Source organism: Xenopus tropicalis, chromosome 2, assembly GCF_000004195.4.
Source record: "Xenopus tropicalis strain Nigerian chromosome 2, UCB_Xtro_10.0, whole genome shotgun sequence".
Taxonomy (NCBI): domain Eukaryota; kingdom Metazoa; phylum Chordata; class Amphibia; order Anura; family Pipidae; genus Xenopus; species Xenopus tropicalis.
In genome coordinates, this window is record NC_030678.2 from 15,517,988 (window position 1) to 15,533,794 (window position 15,807).

At 41.3% G+C, this 15,807-nt stretch overlaps 1 protein-coding gene across 2 annotated transcripts in view; it reads right to left on the reverse strand.

The window, feature by feature from the left end:
• Positions 1-15,807, reverse strand: part of hunk (hormonally up-regulated Neu-associated kinase) — a 54,843-nt gene that overhangs the window by 12,812 nt on the left and 26,224 nt on the right. For both annotated transcript variants that reach the window (XM_031895706.1, NM_001127077.1), the window contains 3 exon segments: positions 5,879-6,171; positions 2,512-2,567; positions 1,379-1,514 (listed from right to left, as the gene is read on the reverse strand). In XM_031895706.1, the coding sequence (XP_031751566.1) occupies positions 1,379-1,514; positions 2,512-2,567; positions 5,879-6,171 (485 nt within the window).

Genomic DNA, 15,807 nt, shown 5'->3' on the forward strand with positions numbered 1-15,807 from the left:
AGTGGTTCGGCCAGAGGCGTGAATTCGGGCGAATCCAAAGCCTGCTGAATAAAGCCGAATCTTCTGTGTATCACTAAAAGCAACATCCTTAACCTCCATGTTCTTGTTTTGCCATAATGATAATAGGCACGTGCACACCCTAATTCCCCTGACATTTTTTCAGCCTTGCGTGTTTCTCTAGAACTAAGCATGGCTGTTTGCACTACAAATACGTCCTACACAAACAGGCAGATGTGCCCCGACTGCTCCGGGATTAGTACGAACAGGCGTAAGACGTTCCTTTGAAACTAAACTGAAACCCAGCAGCCGTTTCAGCCGCGGGACGCTCGGATGGTGCTTTATGTGCTATCCCGGTGGCCCTTTTGTAAAGAGATTCCATTTGGGATCGGGGAATGGAATGTGCATGAAAACAATGCGGAGGTGCCGCACCACACAAACCTTTGCTACTATGAAATAATGCAAAGAATTTGTATTACTAATTTTAAAGGGGTTAGCCATGGGCATTCTGTTTTCCATAAGGGAACATAAAGCTGAGAAGTATGGGAAATAAGACAATAATACTATTCATATACAGGTATGGAACCTGTTATCCAGAACACACGAGACTTGGGGATTAGTTATTCCTTATCATTTAACCATTAAATAAACCCAATAGGACTGTTCTGCCCCCAATAAGGGGTAATTATATCTTAGTTGGGATCAAGTACAGGTACTGTTTTATTATTACAGAGAAAAGGGAATCATTTAACCATTAAATAAACCCAATAGGGCTGTTCTGCCCCCAATAAGGGGTAATTATATCTTAGTTGGGATCAAGTACAGGTACTGTTTTATTATTACAGAGAAAAGGGAATCATTTAACCATTAAATAAACCCAATAGGGCTGTTCTGCCCCCAATAAGGGGTAATTATATCTTAGTTGGGATCAAGTACAGGTACTGTTTTATTATTACAGAGAAAAGGGAATCATTTAACCATTAAATAAACCCAATAGGGCTGTTCTGCCCCCAATAAGGGGTAATTATATCTTAGTTGGGATCAAGTACAGGTACTGTTTTATTATTACAGAGAAAAGGGAATCATTTAGAAAAAGTCTGTTTATAATGGAAAATGGCCTTCCCATTCAGAGCTCTCTGGATAACAGCTTTCATACCTATATTATATTTGGTATGGTTTATCTTCCCCTTAACTACAAGACTGCACACAAAGAGTCCCTTCCATTTATACCTGCCCTCATACATAGTAACGGGCATTGCCATATAGATGGAGCTGACACAGTGAGCAAAAGCATGACTTTATAGCTGGTCTAGCTATGGAAAATGAAAAAGAAAAAAGATAGAAAAAATATGTTTCAAAATGGGAAAAGCCAGACACTTACATAGACCAAACATCCACTTTGGGGCCATACTTCTTTCTTGCAAGTAATTCTGGGGCAGCATAGGCGGGACTCCCACACTGTGTACTAAATGGGTCGGTGTATCCCAGGATACCAGCACAGTTGCTCAGTCCAAAATCTACCAAAGCAAAACCACATATTTAGGTTAGAAAGTAATATTTACTATATGGTCGTTTTACAACGAACCCAGAAACTATAACAGCATGCCACTAATAACGAATTGCAATTAAGTTAGATGCATAACTAAATCAATATAAATTACATAGCTACATAGGGTTGAAAAAAGACCATCAAGTTCAACCCTTCCAAGTAAACCCAGCAATGTCTTCAATGATTTTTAAGGTACTTGTAGCTGTAAGTGCCATCAAAAAGCAGTATTTGTCCCTTACTACTCCCTCTACTGCTTGTCTTGACTACCCATACCATTGAAACTTTGTATTGGTTGTCAGCTCTCCTCCAGTTAAGACTCTAGTTCCCATAATGCCTTATAACTTCTGTGATTAAAGGGGTAGTTCACCTTCAAGTTAACTTTTAGTATGTTTTCGAATGGCCAGTTATTAGCAACTGTTTAATTGGTCTTCATTTATTACAGTTTTTTTAATTATTTGCCTTCATCTTCTGATTCTTCCAAGCTTTCCAATGGGGGTCGCTGACCCCGGCAGCCCATACACAGTTACTAGTGTCATTTGGATCCTGACAACTAGATAGGTACTGAAATTCCAAACTGGAGAGCTGCTAAACAAAAAGCTAAATAATTGAAAAACCTCAAATAATAAAAACTAGTTGCAAATTGTCTTATAACAGACAGAAATATAAACTCATGCAATGCATTGTGGGAAGTGGAGCCTTGGCTGTAGGAGAGCAGATTTCTGCTAGACTGTTTCTGTAGTCAGACAAGCAGTGGAGAGTAAAGCCTATGACACATACTGTAATTCTCTTTCATTCTAAAAGCTACGCAGTCGGCTGTAAAATGTGTTTAATGGGAAAATGCGAGCGCAGCCAAACCCAGGAGGGAAAACCCTATTAGAGGGTGGCGTGTATCTGCCGCGCGGCCAAACCAAGTGTCAGCGGAGACGCACAATGCTAATGGGAGACTCGTTAAATCATTTGCATACCGATCAGCTTGATGTTGTTGTTCTCATCCAGTAACAGATTTTCAATCTTCAGGTCTCTGTGGGGGAGACAACAATTAATGATTGTACATGAGCATGGGAAGCGGCGAGGCCGGAATACTTAACGAGTGGGAAAGGATAAACCATTAGCGGAAAAACATTTTATTCAGCAGAAAATATTAACCCCTTCACTGCTAAAGGGAGGGGGGGCAGGAACATTGTTGGTGTTTACATAAAACTCAGGGTCAAAGGAATATTCCAAAAAGGCGTTAAACTCCTGGTTATCCAATTAACTGGGAACTATTAAATAAAAGCAGATTTGGGTTTTTAAAAGGGTCTATGGCAGTGGTGAAATGCTGGCTCCCTTGGGGGTGGGGGGACTCAGCCTAATGATTAGTTGAACTGAAATGAAAGGAGATGTCTTATAGTTCAAGGTGGCCAACACATATTTGTAGATATTCTTGGAACTATGGCTAAATTGAAGACACAACAAAGTTTTCATATAACTGTAACCTCATCATAAGCTAAGGTGGAACCTTAGAACCTGACTAAAGGTTGGACCTAAATCTAAAAACCATTGGTTCGTGGCTTATATGGTGATTGGCTAGCCTACTAAAACAGATTTAATTGTGACCTACTGAACACAATGGCATTTGCTTGGAAGGCATTTCATATTTCTGGTACAAAGGATTAATTGAAATTATGACCCATTTGTGTTTTCAACAGTGAATGTGATTGGCCTCGATGGTTCTACTCCCCACCATCTGCTGCCAAAGTACAACCCAGCCATATTGAGTCAGCAGCTGGATTATGATGGTGGCAGTGCAAGGACTGGCCTAGTTCAAGATGGAGTTGCGCATACCAGCTCTTGCGTATTGTGCGGCACTAGGGGGGCAGCACAGAAAGAGACGGAAGCGCCCTGTTATCTCATGAATCAATTGCTTATCATTGCACTATTCCCAGTAGTTAAGTTGCCAAACGCTGAAGTGCACATGCTTATTTAGATCACCATTAAGAAGATATTTTCACAGGGAGATGCACAGAACAATGGAACACACAAACTAAGGCACGATTCAGCTGCCTAACAGCCTGACAGTAATTGGCTCTGCAAAGGATGCATTTGTCAACCCCTATCAAGTCAGATGTTTCCCGTGGGCTGTGGAAGAGCCCATGCTTTTTAACGCTATCAACGCTAATTCCCTAGTATTACTACATGTTAAAAGTAACACACATAACATATAAGGAGCCCTAACCTTCCTATTATATATTAATAACAGACTGCTACCTTTAGAAGTATTAAAATGTTGAGAAATCATACATTTTACAATAGAATAAGGCTCAGAATGCTGTATTTTATTTACTGAATTTACTGTAGCAGCCCAGTGGTTCAGCAGCATCGATCAGAAGTGATCCTTGCCTTCCAAATAGTCCACAGCAGCTTTTTATATTTGATCATGTTATGCCATCTTGGGAATGTCAGTGACTCTGCACATGCTCAGTGTGCTCTGGGGTGCCACTGACAAGCTAAGCTTTTGGGCCATTAGAAATGAGCAAAACATTAGCAGAAAGTAAGGTGACATCCATCCTACTGATGGATACTGGGCTGATTCTTAATTCAAATGTAGAAAATACTGGTTTCTATGCCGGTGTCATGTATTGTGACTTTGGATTTAGATTTGTATTGTGAATATTATATTTTTTATATACATTCTACTTTATATTATGAGTTGGTCCCTAACTGATGGGAAACTGTGGGTATCCTAAGGGCACAGATCTTCCCTACATAGGGGCAGTGGTGGACTTGGGCTGGTAGAGAAGCATGTCTAGACTAAAGGTCCCCATACACGGGCCATTTAGCTGCCGAATCGGTGTAAGGGACCATTATCGGCAGCTAATCAGCCCGTGTATGGGCACTACCGATGGGCCTGCTCGACCGATATCTGACCTGAAATCGGCCAGATCTCGATCGGGCAGGTTAGAAAATCTAGTCGGATCGGGGACTGCATCCGGCTCGTTGATGAGGTCCCGGACCGACTTTGCCTATACCCGAAATTATAATTCGATCGTTTGGCCCCAGGGCCAAACAATTGAATTAGCCTGGATTCTCCTGATATCGCCCACACGTGGCAACATCGCCAAGCGAGCGGATCTGAAGGTGTATGGCCACCGTAATTCTGGGTTGAGTTTTGTACTCCTATAAATAATTAATTCCCTGACCATTCTTGACTCATTAGAGACCTGTCAGACATGAATTGAATAATTGGCCTGATATGGTCCTCACCCTGACAATCAAGTCCGGATTAAATTATATCTGTGAAGGGGATTGTTTTAGCCTTATACAAGGGCAAGAGGATATTCAGTTAGTAGGCAACCAATTTCTGTCCATGTATGACCAGGTCCACATCCTACGAAGTATATATATATAGGTTTTTAATGCAACATCATTTTATGACTCTGCTCACTAAGTTAGCGGACTGATGCGCCTCACTCGAGCCCACTTTGATTTATATCAGAAGAATTTCTGTGGCATTCTGTAATGGCGTGTCAACAGAACATCAATTCAGATGGCCTTTTATCTATTATTCTATTAATAACAGCCAGCTCTTCACATAGCGCCCAGGTGAATTCCTGTCTGTCGTGACTTATCCCCCTTTATTTATAGCTGCCTCCTTTCATGCCATAAAACTCTGAAGCCCATTGAAAAAAATGATCTTTTTTTTTTTTTCTCCACACAAGTTCGGATCTTTCCGCTCACAATGCCTGTGACTCATTCATTAATGCGCTTCCTCTGCGGCTGGAAGACATTGCTTGGAATCAAACAACCTTGCATTGAATCCGAAAATTACTCCACGTCTTTATTTTCTCCCCCAACGGAACTGATCTTTATTTCTTTACGTTTACAAAAGGGAATTATTACAAGAGTGTGGTACAAAAAAAAGAGAGAGAGAATTGATATAATGGGCGATAACTGTAGAGGTGTGAGAGAGTTAAACCCAACTTTAAAGAAAAATACATTTCAAAGCTGAGCGCTGTACTCTTCGGGCAAATCAAATATTTATTCTGAAATCAATACATGAGCCTTTTTTGGGACGGTTTTTTTTTTGGTCTAAAGGTCATGGAATGGTCCAAAGTGTTTACCTTAGAATAAATATTTAGTTTGTATGTAAAAGGCCAAAAGTGCAGCTTCTCTTTTTTGGGGGGATGGGGGGGCTTCATTTATCAAGTTCTAAAGTCAACTTTCAGAGGGAATGCTTACCCCATCCACCAACTTGTCTAGAGCAGTTACAATAAAGAAAGTAAACATCTCATTGGCTGATAGAAGCCACATAAGCCAGGTTTCCAAGCAAAGCAATACATTGCCTACAATTACCTGTGTACGACTCCTGCTCTGTGCAGATGCTCCACGGCCAAGATAAGTTGCCTGATGTATTTCCTTGCCTCGTGCTCCTCTATTCTCTTCCTCTCGTATATCTTGTGCATGAGGTTACCCCCAGTGCAAAGTTCCATGACTAAATAGTAGCTGTTCTCTGTCTCCAAAATGTCAAGGAGCTGGGTGATGTTGGGGTGCCTAATCATTTGTTGGATCTGGCCCTCCCGCCGCAGGTTCTTAGTAACATATGTGTCCTTCTTGGCTTTCTTCTTATCGATCACCTTGATGGCCACCTGGAACAATAAAGTTTATTAAAAGTGATTAACAGGGCGTGACAACTGAATTAGTCCATAACTCAGGAATTCCTTTTATAAGTGACTGCTGAAACTTTACTACCTGGCTAAATGTAGCTTTCAACCACTCTGGGCTAAATGACTTCCTTTCCTAGTAAAAGCATGACCTGGACGACCTTCTCAGCTGTCTTGGAAATTGGTCTCTTTTCTCCAACTTTACTGCAGTTACACTTCACTGGATGGACTTTACCCTTAATTCTTCCAACATGGAAGATTTTCATGCTTGTATCTGTTTCGATGTTTACATCTATTATGGGTGAATCTGTATAGCAAGGGCCAGCCTGCAGATCATCTTTTTTTTTTTACCCCAAATGACTTCTGGTATCTGAATTTCCACAACAAATCTTTCCCCGATATGCCCAATCACATTGACTGGATGTAGGCTGTTTGGGCGAGGACTGCATCAAGACTCCTTGCCCTGTTGAGCTTTTTAAAAACATCATCTGGCCAATTTTCGCCCAGATATCGGTCAGGTAGGCCACAGGTAATTTACATGAGTAAATATAAGCATATATTTTAAAAGTTATACAAATATATATAAGGTTTAAACACCTTTTTAATGACCCTATTGAAACAAGCCTAGTTTACAGTTAATCATTTTGAAACTGTTGCTCAATTGGGCACAATAAACCTCAACCGCAGCTCTTTATTATTTTCCATTCAGTTTAAGTTGACACAAGAGTCATAGGTTTTAAACAGAATATAGGTATATGTGTTCCATTCTGTTATTCTATACATGAAACAGCTTCTTTACCAAACATCTCTTGCTTTTTTTCCTCAAAGCTTCAGCACCAGAGTTGATTTGAAGAGTATCCAGTAAATCCCATAATCCCTCTCACTACTGGGAACACTCTCCATTACAGATGGAGTCTCCACTCTTCTAAACTTTCTTAGCGGACTGATTAGTTTTAATGTGCAATAACATAAGAACAAAGCATCTATTGAGCCTGAAAGTACCCTTGTTTCATGAAGCAAGAAATGCCCATACACAACAGCTATTGTTTTGGAAAGCTTTTAATTGATTAGATACTCCTGTCAATTCCTTGGGGCCTTTATTTTGTCAACTAGTACTTGAAATGCTCTTGATGGAAGGGAATCCATGGTATTATTTATAGTTGGTTGTGCTTGTTAAATCCTCACATATAAAAAAATTTATGAGTATTACATATTCAATGGAATTAAAGATAAATATCCTGCGTAAAATTTATGAAAGCCTGTCTTTCGTCACTCAGGTATTTTGGGAAATAACAAAATACAGAGATGTATGCATTCCTAGAGGCTACAAAAGAGCCTAAATAGCAAGTTAAGGCTGATATAGCAGAATATCAGATCAACACAGAACCTGTTTCACCGCTCGGGGCAATTTCCAAAGAAAGGATAAATCTGAAGAAAACAAATATCTAGTCACGAAAAGGATTACCACATAATAAGATCAAAGACCACAATGAAATTTGTGGTACAGCCTTAATCTACTTCATAAACCCCACGTATATTGGTTATTACTTGCACACTCATCCATCCTGCAATTTGTTAGTACTGGCCCCAGCCTTGGCAGGTGTTTTCTGGCTAGCTTGGTAAACGCTATGGCCAAATGATTGGATCATTGCAACTTTACCCAGCATGTTTGTGGTTGTATTGGGCAATTGCAGATCTGACTAGAAAACAATACCCATTACATAATTAAGCCAACTTTTAGGCTAATATCCCATGGAGAGATTTAGTCACTGCGATTTTTAAAAAACAAGTTCACTCGTCTAAAGGTCCCCACACACAGGCCGATCGGAACTGCCGATATTGGCCCTTGGACCGATTCGGCAGCTTATCGGCCTGTGTAGGGGCAGAAACAACGGCCATACCCGATCGATATCTGCCCTAAAATTGGGCAGATATCGATCGGGCAGGTTAAAAGATTCACTCGGATCAGGGACCACATCGGCTCGCTGATGCAGTCCCTGAACCGACTGCCCCATTGCCGCCATTATAATTCAATCATTTGGCCCCAGGGCCAAACGATCGAATTAGCCTGCATGTTCCCCGATATCGCCCCCCGGAGGTGGGGATATTGGGTGAAGATCCGCTTCTTGGCGACCTCGCCAAGCGAGCGAATCTTCATGTGTATGGGGACCTTTACTCCAAGCGATTAAAAGAGATTTCAACGATGTAACGATTCTATTTCCCACAAATTCAGGTGTCATATTCCCCGCCCACAATTAGAAATTACATTCAGTGCAATGGGAAAATCGCAGCGACTTCCTGCTCAGTGGGTTTAGTTTCAGTGATTCCACTAGTTTTGGCAATTTATATTCTTCTCTATGTGGAGACAAAATGAGCGACTCGTCACCGGAATGTACTTTTTAAAAATAGCAGTGACTAAATTTCCCCCGTGGGACATTAGCCATATGCTCACAATATAAAGAAATCAGATGTCAGCCACCCAGGTTCTCACACTCCCAGTAGTACACACAATGCCCATTATGTGCATTCGTTGTGATAGTGAAGTCCAATATAGCCTACAGGTGCCATGCTGGGACTTCCATAGCAACAGGAGTATAAAGGGCTGCCTGGCCCTGGCTAGTAAGTCTGATAAGCTCATAATAAAATACAAGATTTTCCAATTATTGGTATTTTCAAACCTGAAAGGTTAACGAACTCCAAGAATTCTATGAGCTTAGCTTAGTCGCAGCTGAACCGACTGCAGTCTTTGCAGGAATTTACAGAGGGCTATAAATTATGAATACACTTTTCAGCAAAAGAGAGAAAACTTGTTCTTCAGCAATGTCCATTCTAGCACTGTGTTATGTCTGGACCAGCTGGACTGTACAGAGTTTGATTATAATCATAGCTCTAAAGCCACATTTAATATCAGTAAATTATTTTTTAAAATTGCAATTAAAGAAAAAGCAATCCCACGTTGAGAGATTATTAGTTCAAAGGTCAATAGGTAAGGTAAGGTAATAAGGAAACAGTGTGTCACTTAAGAGCAAGCTATAAGGCAGCTCCTACCCATGTTAATAGGCATTAATGAGTCTAAAATACAAGGCTCTTTTATGACTTGAATAAAATAAATCTAATAACAACAGAGAAGAAAAAGCCTTCCATGTTCATATCCACAATTGGTAGCAAGTGACAACTTATTACTATGAGATGCAACTGCCTATATGTGCCTCTTTTATGGCCTTGGGCAAGGTAAGAACTAATTATGAGTCATATGACATCATTCAACAGCCAATAACTCGTATTGCATCAGGGTTTGTCAAAAACGGCAGCTCAGTTACAAGAATCAGACATGCCTGGGCAGATAAGTGTTAAAATGTAGATGTGCAATAATATATTTGGAATAGAAATTCTCAGTATTAGAATAAAGGGGTAAAGGTCAACTTTAACTTTACATGAGCTGCAGGTGTAAATAATCTAAGCCCGTGGTGCGTAGCAGGTATAGTGCATAGCAGGTATAGTAGGGAGAGATGGTGCCTATAGTAGCAGTGGGATAATAGCCTCTGGGAAGGGACTGGGGCTGTGGGATAGCAGGTATAGTAGGGAGAGATTGTGCCTATAGTAGCAGTGGGGGGATAATAGCCTCTGGGAAGGGACTGGGGCTGTGGGATAGCAGGTATAGTAGGGAGAGATGGTGCCTATAGTAGCAGTGGGGGGATAATAGCCTCTGGGAAGGGACTGGGGCTGTGGGATAGCAGGTATAGTAGGGAGAGATGGTGCCTATAGTAGCAGTGGGATAATAGCCTCTGGGAAGGGACTGGGGCTGTGGGATAGCAGGTATAGTAGGGAGAGATGGTGCCTATAGTAGCAGTGGGGGATAATAGCCTCTGGGAAGGGACTGGTGCTGTAGGATAGCAGGTATAGTAGGGAGAGATGGTGCCTATAGTAGCAGTGGGATAATAGCCTCTGGGAAGGGACTGTGGCTGTGGGATAGCAGGTAAAGTAGGGAGAGATGGTGCCTATAGTAGCAGTGGGATAATAGCCTCTGGGAAGGGACTGGGGCTGTGGGATAGCAGGTATAGTAGGGAGAGATTGTGCCTATAGTAGCAGTGGGGGATAATAGCCTCTGGGAAGGGACTGGGGCTGTGGGATAGCGGGTATAGTAGGGAGAGATGGTGCCTATAGTAGCAGTGGGGGGATAATAGCCTCTGGGAAGGGACTGGGGCTGTGGGATAGCAGGTATAGTAGGGAGAGATGGTGCCTATAGTAGCAGTGGGGGGATAATAGCCTCTGGGAAGGGACTGGGGCTGTGGGATAGCAGGTATAGTAGGTAGAGATGGTGCCTATAGTAGCAGTGGGGGGATAATAGCCTCTGGGAAGGGACTGAGGCTGTGGGATAGCAGGTATAGTAGGGAGAGATGGTGCCTATAGTAGCAGTGGGGGGGATAATAGCCTCTGGGAAGGGACTGGGGCTGTGGGATAGCAGGTATAGTAGGGAGAGATGGTACCTATAGTAACAGTGGGGGGATAATAGCCTCTGGGAAGGGACTGGGGCTGTGGGATAGCAGGTATAGTAGGGAGAGATGGTGCCTATAGTAGCAGTGGGGGGGGATAATACCCTCTAATATATCTAATAATTTAGCAGCTGTTGTAAACAATAAGGATATTAGGAAGCAATCATTATAATTTACATGAAAACATTTGGCCTACAACCTTATGCATTTACATGGTCACAGAACCCCTCAGTGACTTTAAAGATCCTTATAATTTACAGTAGGGGGTTAAATATTTTCTCTGTGTGTTTTTTCTGTTTTGTATAATAGCTGAAATCTATTGTGTATGTCAGAAATTTTTATTGTACAAAAGAAACGTATAAGTACGTGTAATACTAGAAGGAGCAGAGGAAGCTATTCTTTTGAAAAAAAAGCCATATAACTGCAAGTGTCATTTCCCATACGTGCTGCCTGGTAATGTGTCACATCTTACATTAATGTGGCAAAATGCTGAAGCACGCTCTGCTCCCACACACGGCTACACATGTGCTGAGCTCTACACTTTGTCTACACTGCCTAAGTCAATGAGTGAAGGGTAAATGCACTCTTAACTCGCTTTGTCTGCAAGACAGTGCTGAACTACAAGCAAACCTGCTGCCTATTACAAATCCAAAGTAACTTCAGGAGACTTACACTATAAGGAAACTACACCCTATATCAGGGATCCCCAACCTTTTTTACCCGTGAGCAACATTCAAATGTAAAAAGAGTTGGGGAGCAACACAAGCATGAAAACGGTACCTGGAGGTGCCATATAAGGGCTATGATTGGCTATTTGGTAGCCCCTATGTATACTGACAGCCTATAGAAGACTCTGTTTGGCTTTACACTGGGTTTTATGCAACCAAAACTTGCCTCCAAGCCAAGTATTCAAAAAATAAGGGCCTGCTTTGAGGCCACTGGGAGCAAAATCCCAGGGGTTGGGGAGCAACATGTTGCTCACGAGCCACTGGTTGGGGATCAATGCCCTATATACTGTATAAAGCAGAAATCGTTTCAAATTTTTTTATTCAAATTTACATTTAAACATATGAGGTTGAGCTGCCATGTCGCTTGCTTCAGCTTACCTCTATAAACACAGGGCTGCTGTTACTGCATTCTATGGAGTGTAAAAAAAGGGCCATTTTAGACTGCTGATACCTTTGTGCATCCCATGAATACAGTGCTACCTGCATTCAGCGCTACTGTATTCACGAAAGGGCTGACAGGGGGAGGTACGTTGGCCTCCCCTTTCCTGCCCCCTAACTTGCATAAATATATAACAATGTAAATAAATAGAAAAGGAATATTCTGTTCACACATCTGTTTGTCAAGGAACGATGAACAGAAGTCCTTAATATAAACTGTTAGCTATAGATATATTTATTTTTATATATATATATCTGAAATATTTAGAGCTCCATACTAGAAGGTGGCTTGCATTTTAAAGGTAAACCTACTGCTCGTTTCACTCGAAAAGTATTTGTTCACTTCCCCTTCTGCTTAAAACAAAGACCTTATTTGAAAAAAAAAAATACTGTAGCTTTTATCTCATTCATCTGCATTTCGGAATTTTAGCCTTGGAAGCTTTCCCGGCATCCCCTAGTAATAAATTGTACGGCAGCCCCGAACGCTCTCCCCCAAAAATCAATCTGTTGTGTATAAAGGAAAAGAGCAATCTGATATCTCCTTATAATAAGAGCTGTTCTGCCGGCAGCGTAACCCTATCCCCAAGTCAAACAAACCGCCCGCAGTTTACAAAGTTATTTCCTTCTGTTAGCAATTTGGAAAACTCTGGTTTCCTCGCACATAGAAAATGCATTTTTCAGATTAAAATAGCAAGATGTTTGTAATAGGAAAAAGATGTACGTGTCCAACCTGGGGATGAGGTCAAGGTTGGAAATATTTTTTGCTTTTTGTATGGATTATCTGATATTATGTGAAAATGAAAAAAAGAAAAAGTAGAATATGAAAAAGTCATTCAAATTGAATAAAAAAAATATTTAGGAGGAGGAATGGATTCTATGGAATATGTAATGCTGGAACAATGAAGGGGTGTTGTTTGTACAGTACTCAAACTGAAATGTATCTTTATATTATATACTGGTATGTTTAAGGAAGCAATATAGTTATTTATTATAGTTCTTCTCAGGGCTGTATTTATATATAGGCACTCGAGGGCCTGTTCCTAGGGTGAGGGCCACTTGGGTGCCTATATCATTAATAAAATAAAAATAATGAAAAAAATAAAAAAGCTTCCCAGCCACCAGACCTACCAGTGAATATCCAGCAGCGGAGCTTCGGGGGGTGAGGGGTCCTGTGCATTTGCCCTCCAGGCGTGACGTCCTACACAGCCATGCAGGTCACTACACTGTCTAGAGGGGCGTACTTAGATCCGATGAGTAGGGTGACACCAGCCCTTAATACTTCCCGGGTTCTTCTCAGGCCTTCAGCTTTCTTTTCCAGTTGACCAACAGTTTGGTGCTAACAGAGTTTGCCTGATGGCCCATTTCCCTGCTGTAGTGATCTGATATTTTAGCCCTAAGCCGTAAGGTTGCCAACTTTAGACTGGGTCTCTTGGGGCCCACCAGAGAAGAGACATCTAGGTCCCGCTCTATGCGCCGTTAGATGTCAAATGTACTAAATGGTATCTGTATTACACATTTGTATGGTAGAAATGAGGGCAACTGATGAGATTTGTCATACAGAGGCACCCACCGGGACCTACCCCAGTATACTTGCAAGCCAGTCCCTCCCTGACTGCTAGTGCAAATGGAAAAACATGTTAAATATATATTGTACCTGTTCTATGGATTTACTACATTTGGAATGAAGACTCTATCAGACTAAAGCATACCTGTTTTAGGCAAGCAATATATAAGCTAAAAAGTCTTCTGATTTCCATTCAAGACCAGTGAAAAATACTAGAGGTTTGTGTATTTGCTTGGAATGTGCACTTACTAGATCTTCACCTGTGCCGAGAGACCTATTAACCTTGACAATGAACCTCTAGGGTATAATATGCAGTCACGCCTGTATCTGTAGCGTTGCCTTCAAAGGCAGGAAAACAGTTCTTGAGCCACACTGAATAATTTTACAGTGAAACAAACAAGTCTAAAAACTGTTTTTTTGCTTGTGTTTGTGCTTTTTTATCCATTAGATGCTTTATTTGCCAGTGGGACACTAACCATATGCCTCTAAAAATAACTGCTTGTAAGATTAGGCCTATCTTGGGCGACATGCATTCGTCAGAGACGTGTCTGAATGTCTGTTCCTTGTCCTTACAGTACCCAGCAAGGCCTGGGGATTTTGACACTTTCTTCCCCGCTTTAATCTGGTCTGGCTGGCTAGCTGGCTGGGTGGGTAAAGAGACTAATGGCATTAGAATGCTCGCTAAAAATGGTTCATGTGAATATACAGTCTGGACTATACATTTAGAAGCATAAAGCTAATGGCACACAGAGCGGGGACATGTATGCACAACTGGTGCCATTTGCCATTGGCTTCAATGGCAACCATCTGCCAACAGCAGTGACTGCAGTTAGATTGTTGCCTTTGTCATCTGAGTCTTATCAGTCACCGGTTAGTCTTCACCAACCAAAATAATGAGCCTAAAGCACAGGTTCTTTGCCTGTATGCCAGGACCCAAAAATCTCCATGAAGTTTAGGGCAGGACCCCATGATCCCCATTAATAAAGCAAAATTGCCATTGTCACATGGGGTGTACTGACCATCACTTTTTCCCAGTGGTAAACACCACATTCGCCTTTGCTAGAAACAATATTAAATAAGCTTCTGCTATTGGCATTTTATTCCATAATTCATTGCATTCATCGTATGCAGCCGTGGCTTATTTTTAGAATCCTTTATAGAAAAAAAAGGCCCTTGCTCTGAATAATCTGAATGAAAAGCAGTTATTATGCACAAGTATAAAGTGCACAATGAGTAGGTGGATTCTTTCTTCCCATCCTTAATGAATCTTTCTTAAGAACAAACGGGTAAACACTGCAGATAAACACGTAACGTTCCACTTTGGGAAATATGCGCATTTATTTTATTGAAGTCCCTTTGTTATTACTGGAACACAAAAGGGCATGGAGGAACTTTCTGAGAAATTAAAGAATGTTTCTACTTTTGGAATACAATGAAAATGGTAGAATTTGCGTGCTTTTTTTTTGTTGTTTCTCTTGCCCAATTAGGCCAAGAGGTTTGCACCATAATAGTTACAGGAAGTTATGCTTTAATGGGAGTAATGGGAGATAGCTTCACTGTAATTTAACAAGGAAATAAGAATCAAGATGATACCTGCCTGGCATGCAGGAAATAATATATGTTCCACACAGTTCCTGATGGGCTACTGGCCTCATAGCCATAAGCCATAAAGCCAGAATGATGACCATGTTTGCCTCATCCGAAGTGTAAAGGTGGACATACACCGAGCCATAAAAGCTACAGACTTGGCCTCTTCAGCAGTTTTTCAGTCCATTTATAGGGCCTTCACAATGGCCCACTCAACTAATATGAAAAAATTGTCCAGATATCTATCGGGCAGGTTAGAAAATCAGGCAAGGACCGCATTGGTAAATCGATATGGTTTTCTATTCACAGGTAGGCTTACAATTGTTGTCCTGGGCCAAGTGAATGGGTCAACCCACACATTACTATTGCTGGTTGCCAGGCTTGGTCTAATTCTAGTCCTATTCAATATGCCGTTATGCCTAGGTATGTCTGGTATGCTGGTCTGTTTATAGTTACCACCAGGCTGGTAAAATAAATACATCATGCCAATTAATAGAGGGAAAAAAGGCAGCAGAGATAGGAAGTCTGGTCCTTTTATTTCACTGTTTATTTGTTTTGCTTTTTTTGCATTTTGTCCTTATTAAGGATTTAAGAAAGAGCTGAACCTACAAAGCAAAAGTGCCCCCAACAGCATTATTTAAATTGCTGCAGAATGAAAAGCAGGGTGAAAATGTGTGCACTGACCCATAGGATTTCATTATCTTCCGTTCTCATTAGACTCTGGTGCCTCCAAAAACACAATGTTCTCAAACAGAAAACAAAAAGGACCTAGTGCATGCTGAGATGCAGATCTGTGGGTGGGTGGGGGGGT